At 38.0% G+C, this 7,806-nt stretch overlaps 1 protein-coding gene across 1 annotated transcript; it reads left to right on the forward strand.

Annotated features, from left to right (window-relative positions):
• Nucleotides 1-7,479, forward strand: SNX20 (sorting nexin 20). Its single transcript, XM_027879828.1, has 4 exons — nt 1-104; nt 2,217-2,394; nt 4,009-4,160; nt 6,712-7,479. The coding sequence occupies exons 2-4, from the start codon at nt 2,229-2,231 to the stop codon at nt 7,378-7,380; spliced, it is 987 nt and encodes a 328-aa protein (XP_027735629.1). The 5' UTR covers nt 1-104; nt 2,217-2,228; the 3' UTR covers nt 7,381-7,479.
• Nucleotides 7,480-7,806: the final 327 nt, after the last annotated feature.

The following is a 7,806-nucleotide window of genomic DNA, read 5'->3' on the forward strand; positions in this document are numbered from 1 at the left end:
GCACAGACATGTTTTTCTGCGGTCCGAAAACGCTAAGCAGGCTTTGCGTGGCCTTGTACAGACCGTCCATGTGCCACAACTAACAGCAGTCCAGCAGGTTCCAGGTGAGTGGTCTGTGCACCTTGGTTTCTAGTTATTTCAAATTCAGTGAAGGAGCTGGAGCAGGATTAACCTGAAATGGAACAGGATGAGTGTCTGTTCCAGATAAAACGGTGTAATTTTTTGCAGGGGGGGTTGTATTGTTTTGGGGTTTTTTAATATGTAAAAATGAATCATAGCTTACTTAAAAAAGCTTGGAATGGCTTTTAGCAGTGAAAATGAAACTGTTTATATGACGTGCATGTTTTCAAGGCACATATATTCAAGGCAGAAGACTTGTATATCATAATGTCCAATTCTGCATTCTCCTGTTCACAAGTGTGCTGTGTTTCTCTGGTAGATCATGTTTTAAAGTAGCATTTATATATATAAATATACACTCACATAAATGCATTTGTTAGGTATGTAAAGCTATACATATATAAAGATTTTTTTTTTAATGTAAATACATTTTTGCTTATAAAGTTATCCCAGCTTACAACCAAGAAAAAAGTTGTCATTTAAATTTGTTCAGCCATTTTCAGATTCCTCATTTAATCTACTACATATGCTCTTGGGATAAACTGTTGTGATTTTCAGAAGACTGAGCAATTAGACAATAAGTAAGTGGCTACTCTTCATGCTGAAAAAGCAGATCTTAAGGAGGACTCAAAGAACAGTGAGAACTTTTCATTCTGAGTATGAAGTCGGAAAATAAGGGCTTCCATGATGCTTTTATTAAGGAGGATGACAACATTTATGTACTTGTTTATCCAAGCCAGGCAAAGGAAAGGTTTCTGTTAGGGGAAAGTGGTTTGCCTGTTCATTATTTCCAGTGGGGAAAGTAATTTCTTTTCCTTTTATAGCCTTACAGCTTGCCAAAAATCAATAGGACTGCTGAAGGAGTTTCCTCACCTCTATATCCTGCATTGCATAACTGGGTGGTTGGCAATTGGAAGCCAAATGATGTGTAATAACATCCTTCTCCTAAACTCTCACATTATTTAATAACCACTGCTTGGGCATTATTTTAGCAGGGCTTTTTAAAAGTACGTTGTTCTGTTATTTGATTTTCACCTCTTGTCTGAATTGTGAGCAAAACTTTGCTCGTGATAACTAACTGATCACAGCACCCTGGCAAAGTTGTTAGCATGTTCTTAGAACTTATCCAGCTGCTGGTATAACACAGTGGTGTAACAAGTAGGGTTTGGGTTTGGGGTTTTTTTTGGTTGGTTGTTGCTTTTTTAAAAAAACAAACAACCTCCTGGGGAAATATTTATGTGGCAGAATGGCCAATCTGATGTGTGTAGTAGGAACAAATTGTGCTAGGCATTTTATCAGTACATGGTACAATAGTGGTCCTAACAGAACAGGCATACAGATCTACTACAGTACAGTATGTAGGGTGAGAGGGCAAGTAAAGGGAAAATGCTTCTGTATAATAATTAGAAAATTCAGTTATCGTTACACTGAGCCATTGTCAAATCCACTTGTTTTGTTCTATAGTATAGAGTAGTATAGTTCTCTAAATTTGTTCTATATATTGTTCTCTATAGTACAGAGACAAGTCCCTGGAGGCAACCTGAAACTGTGAAATATGATAAAAACATTTTATTATTTTAGATACCACTCTATTTTGCCCTACAGGTTGTTATTAAGAACAGATGGCAAGTTTCTGAGTCTTGAGAACACTATATTCTAGCAGTGTAAGAGAGCCAGGCTGCTAGTTATACTAATTATCTCCAAGATTTTAGCTCATCTGAACTCATACTTGCAAGCTTGAGGGCAAAATACAAGGAGGAAAATATCTGCCCACGCTGAAGTTCATAACCAAATTCTCATAGGTAGGAATTGATTTCCCCACCTAATCCTATTCAATTCAACTTCTTATAGTTTTCATGTTTGGTTTTAATCTGCTAGAAAAAACATCCAAGCACTTTCAGCAGTAATGATAATAGGAATGGTTCTGCACTGGTAGCTATGAAGATATTTCTATTTATTACTTTGGCTTTTATGACACTACAATTTCACTGATACAAGTTCACAGAGAACAACGAGTGAGTAATGAAAAAGATTACCAAACTGGATCCTCTAAAGGTGTGGTACTAAGAAATATCATGGGTTTTGTAATCTTTCAGTGAGAGCTTGCAATGGACCAAGATTCACACTGCACAGCAGGAAGGGAACTGTACGAAGCTGTAAGCAGAATTACTACATTTTCTACCACAAGCCCATCTGATAAAGAAGAAAATCAACCCAAAGCCGAAATTTCGTGTCAACTGAGAAAAGAAAACCCAGAAAAAGATGACTTGCAAGGTTAATGCTATCTTTTAATTTTATTTTTCATCTAGCTATTTATGCCATTAATCTTTTACATGAAAAACTTTTCCTATTAATTGCAACAGTAGTTCAAAGTTACACTGCTACACTGCTCTGAAAATAAACCTTGATTATACTTGTAATAATAATGTAGCAAGAGTGAAACAGATGCACATCCAGGTGTGTGTACACCCACAGAGTTTTCCTTTTAAATTGTTTGTGCCTAAAATGTATTGCAGATTTAACTTACGCACCGGGAGTGAAAGCAGTGATCATCAGGTGGCCTGTCTCAGGAGTGCAATTTCTGTCCATCACAAAATCTGAACTATTTGATAGTATCAGCAAAGACACCAAGATGGAAGCTCATCTCAAGCGGGCAGCTCTCACACGTCTTTAAAGAGGCAGCACTGAGCATTTACTATGCCCAAGATTGCTGTCATCTGTTATTAAATAAAATTTTATGTATAATCCAAAATACATGTAATCTCATCAAGATTTTTCGGCCTGCAAGGATGTCATAAAACCCACCTCTCTTAGGAAATATTTGCTTTGTAGAGATCGAGCCAAGCCCCAAAGGCCCTGATAATTGAGACTCTATGGCAAATTGATTGAGAATATGTAAAAGCAGGAGTACCATGGTGCCTTTACAACTCTGTTTCTGCATCAAGCTGATCTCTTACCCTTCATTTGTGCTCATTCACCTCCATTGTCAGAATGCAACACACATTGCAGACTGACTTTGGCTGACTGCCTTGACAGTGGGCCCACTGAAATATAAATATTCCACTTCTTTTATCCACTTTACTAGCCTATATGCCACCAGATGAAAACTGTTGTCAGTAGATTTCAAAGACAGAGAAATCACCCTTTTGAAATGCTACATCAAATCTCCTGTAAGCAAACTCTTCAACCAGCTATCCTATATTTTTATATATGCATATGTATACATATGTATGTGTGTGTCTGTATGTGAGTGTAGGAGGAGAGAGAAGGGAAAAAAGGGAGGTATATAAAATATTTGCAGCTGAACTGTGTCATCAGCTACAAAAGAAACCGAGGATCCAAAAATTCCTCCTTCAGTTGAGCTGGGTATCCAGCTTTGAGGTTAGGATATTCATGTTTTCTCAGCTTTTGCCTATTACTGCACAAACCTCATATTTTAATAGGATCAGTATTTGAAAATATGTCTGAATTTGCAGCTGCATTGTGTTAACTCCTCCTTTGAGCAACAAAGAAGCCTGGAGAAACATCTGACTCAGGAGACTCAGTCAATGTTTCTTTGGGTTGCCTCTGGGATGGTGAACAAAATCCTGTGCTCAAAGTGTGCCCAAGGTTACAACCTTGACATACAATACTTCTTGGCACTACTTTTTCTACAACTTTGTATTCTGCAGATGATTTGGTGTCTTTCAAAATATTAGACCCCAATAAATTTCCTCAAGGCATCTGGACCTGTCATTATTATCAGTGAAATCCCTTATTTTATCAGTCTTTAGTTACTGCTGTTACAGCAATAAAAAAATCTAGACTGTCCTTTCATAATAAATGTATAAGAGCTTTTTTTCCAAATGCAAAGGATATAATCTGACGTACTAAATAAATTAATTTTAGATTCCAGTGCAACCCTAAGTCCCCACTCTTCGATGACCACTAAGGAGCTTCAGGAATACTGGAGGAATGAAAAAAGCCAGTGCAGACAAGTCAAACTCCTTTTTGAAATCCCATCAGCCAGAATTGTAGAGCACCACTTATCTAAATATGTGGTAAGCTAAGAAATTAATATGTAAGAAGATCATTAATTTTTCTTCACTCTACAGGGGTCTGCACAGCACACAGCATGTCTCACTACATGAAAGCCTTACTGAGGGCCAAGTTTTGCAAGCCACGATCATATGGTGTAAAAGCTCACTGATTGTACGGGCATAGCTGGTGGAATCTGCCTCTAAAAAACCCTCTGACAGTCAATCCACAAAATCTGCATTAGTGGACAACTGATATCAAGTAAATTAATAGCTTGAGCATCCCTAATACCCGGAGTTTTGTCAACATTAAGGAGATTCACACAAGTAAAAAAATACCACTATAGTTACACTTCCACTGAGCTAGCCTGCAGTAGCAGCTGCAGTGCATTTGTATAACTTCCACATCAGAGGTTTCTTTTAGCACAAGTGCAAAATTCTTTGATGTTGAAAAAGCCTAAGACATCCTCCAGCTAGATCACTTGGGATTGTTTCCCTTCCCTACCTAGACCTCCCTTAGGTGCCATATTTCTGTCACATTTTTAAAATGAAACATGAGTATGAGGGGTAGGAACAACACAGTAGTTTGGAGTTTTGTATCTTCACTCATAGTACTCACGCTGGTCTTTTATTTCTGATTCTGCTCCTGGCCTTCAGAAGGACTGATCTAGAGTGAGTCTCTTTCACCACTCCTGTGAAATTCAGACAGGGATGATTTCCTTCTTTGCTGCAACCTCTGAGACAAAAAATGCCAAGAATCATACTAGCATTGCTGATACTGGGTCATCCAGCTTAGTAGAATATGGAGCAGGTAAATGTTTGGCAGACTGGCCTAAGATCTTGTTGCATTCTATACACACCTACTTAGTTCATGCTGTACAAACCTACTTGCTGCTGTTATTGCATACACTCAGCAGTATCCAGCTTGCTGAATAGTTCAAAATTATTTTAGTAGAACTGTATGAGAACAAGAGTATCACTCAGCTTATGTGCAATTAGTTAAACTCAGTTATAAGTTACATGCCTAGGCAGAAAGATTTACATTATAAAAAAATTGAGTCAATTTGAATGACAGTCAAATTAAATGGTATTTCTCGCCTTTTTCATGCACACTCCTCAAATAAAAAAAAAAGCAAGTACTTGTAAATTATTCACTTAGCTGCCCTTGATAAAATGACAACTTAAAAAAAATTGCTCTTATGATTGTTTTAGAATGCATCAGGCATATATACACTTTTCAGCAGGGAGCAGGACAAAGTATGGGAAAATGTCACAGTGCTTACAAATGAAAGGAGATCAGAGAAGTCAGCTCAAATTTAGAAACCTTTCAAGAGGCACCTATAAAGATCGTTTATGAAGATTAAAAGAGAGAATTTCTCTTTAAGGAAAAACAAGGAAGAGAATCAGACAGACACTGGAATGAGCACTGGTTTGCACCCTTCAACAGAAGCAAAAAAACCAACTGGCATGAGTCAAACCTGTCCAGCCCCTGTAGTAAATCAGTGTGAATAGGCTGAAGTTGAATATAATTATGGTCATCTAAAAGTCCAACACTCTGTGTCCTTAGCTGATGTGTGGTGGCCTCCGTGGAGCTTCATTGGTTTATGCACATTAGGGATTTGGCCCTTCCTCAGCATCACTGTGCTTTGATCAGATCCAGAAGAGAATCTATTTGTACAACACATAACACACGATTTTGTTTTGCAGCTATTTTCCTAATATCACATTTATTATAACCATTTTGAGGCTAGTGAAGAGCTGAGGAAGACATACCCTTGAGTTACTGTGGGCCAGCATTGCTGTTAGCTGTTAGTGAAGGAATTTAGATAGCAAACAGATTGTCGTAGAAATGTCAAATTTTTTTGTATTATTTACGTGCCAAGTAAGTTTGAATAGAGGGCAGTGATTTAGAGCGGGGGGGAAAGGCTTTGGAGTTGCTCCATCTTATTTTTGCACATACCAAATATATTGCAAAACACCCCCTCTTCTTTCACAGGATTAATAACACCCCCAGATCCCCAGTAATATCTCTTACAAACAACATTTCTGAATATTATGACCAATGTAAAATAGATTACATTCAATATTAAGTCTGGGAAATCCATTCAGTTTGCTGAAGATGATTGATTGCAGCAGCCATGGCTGTTACAAACAAAGTACAGCTACAGAAATGCTTTCTAAGTGTTTTTATGTGCCTCAGTCTGCTGTCAGTTTGTCTTTCCCAGCACCTTGCAGGATGGAATCTGTTAGTGCACTATCTACAACTTATTTGCATGCTAAGGCTAAGTCTGGTGACAAAAGTACAGAACAGCAGGAGGTGGGAATTATTAATTTGATGGTTGCAGATTTTTCAGGCCTACGCTGAGCACGCACCATAATCCCAGACAGCATGTGATTTAGCAGCACTGCTGTAAACCATAGGAGCATACAAGATTACATACATAAAATTGCTGCAGGAAGGTTTTAGCTGGAGGAATATACAGGCATCTTTTCAAAGCAGTAACAGAAAAAATCTGGCTGTAATAGGGCTAGAATGGTCCTTCTCATGCTTATTTTTCTGTTTGACTTTGTTTAGACGTATAAAATCATCATTCTGCAAACAGGGAGTTTTGACAGCAACAAGTCTGTAATTGAACGGCGTTATTCAGATTTTGAGAAACTGCACAGAAATCTGCTGGAGGAATTTAGTGAAGAAATGGAAGATGTGACCTTTCCCAAAAAAGCCCTAACGGGGAACTTCACAGAAGAAATAATCAATGAGAGAAAATTAGCCTTCAAGGACTACCTGAGACTTCTGTATTCTATGAAATGTATCCGAAGATCAAAAAAATTTATTGACTTTCTAACCAGGCCGGAGCTTCAGGAAGCGTATGGTTGCTTGAGGGGTGGCCAATACACCAAAGCTTTGGAAATCCTTTTGGAAGTCATCAGTCTGCAGGAAAGGCTGACAAGAAGCAACCCTGTCTCAATTGTCCCTACTCTCTGTGCTATCGTGGTGTGCCACAAGGACCTGGAAAACCCAGCAAGCGCCTTTGAATACGGAGAAAAAGCTCTATCACGCCTTCGTGTGCATTCCAGCCACAGGTATCATATCCCATTGTTAGAAACAATGATCACTCTGGCCTATGAACTTGGCAAGGATTTTCTGTCTTTGCAAGAAAAACTGGAAGAATGGAAGACAAAGAAAGATCCCATACGGGTTTTTACCCTGAAGGAACTTGCAGTTCGGGAGTACGTACAATGAAGAGACAAAAACATTTCACGAAAGAGCAAACTCCTGAAGGAGTAAGAACTGAAAATTTCCAGTTTGGCAAACATAGCATTGTATTAATAGAAAAAAAAATTTAAATTAAATATCTTCCATGTTCAAAAGGGACATTAGCATCTATGTTGGAAAATATTGCATTTTCTCTGCAGATATGAGGAGCACCTAAGGAGCACCTTAAGGTTTTTTGAAAGAAATTCACAGGAAAAGAATCATTTATGTTTTGCTTGTTTTCAATGTAGCTTATTTTCAGTGAAAAGTCAGAAAAAGAAATTACAATGAATAAAGCACTTAAGACTCTGCAGAACCAGAAGCATTTCTTGCTCATGTGGAAACTATTTCCTTTCAAGAACAAAAATACCTTCTCAGTTGTTGTAATTTCAAGGATGCATCTTCAGACACTGA

The sequence above is a fragment of the Empidonax traillii genome, unplaced genomic scaffold (genome assembly GCF_003031625.1).
Source record: "Empidonax traillii isolate 1590-97213 ecotype Southwest subspecies unplaced genomic scaffold, ASM303162v1 scaffold59:size1551110, whole genome shotgun sequence".
NCBI classification, from domain to species: domain Eukaryota; kingdom Metazoa; phylum Chordata; class Aves; order Passeriformes; family Tyrannidae; genus Empidonax; species Empidonax traillii.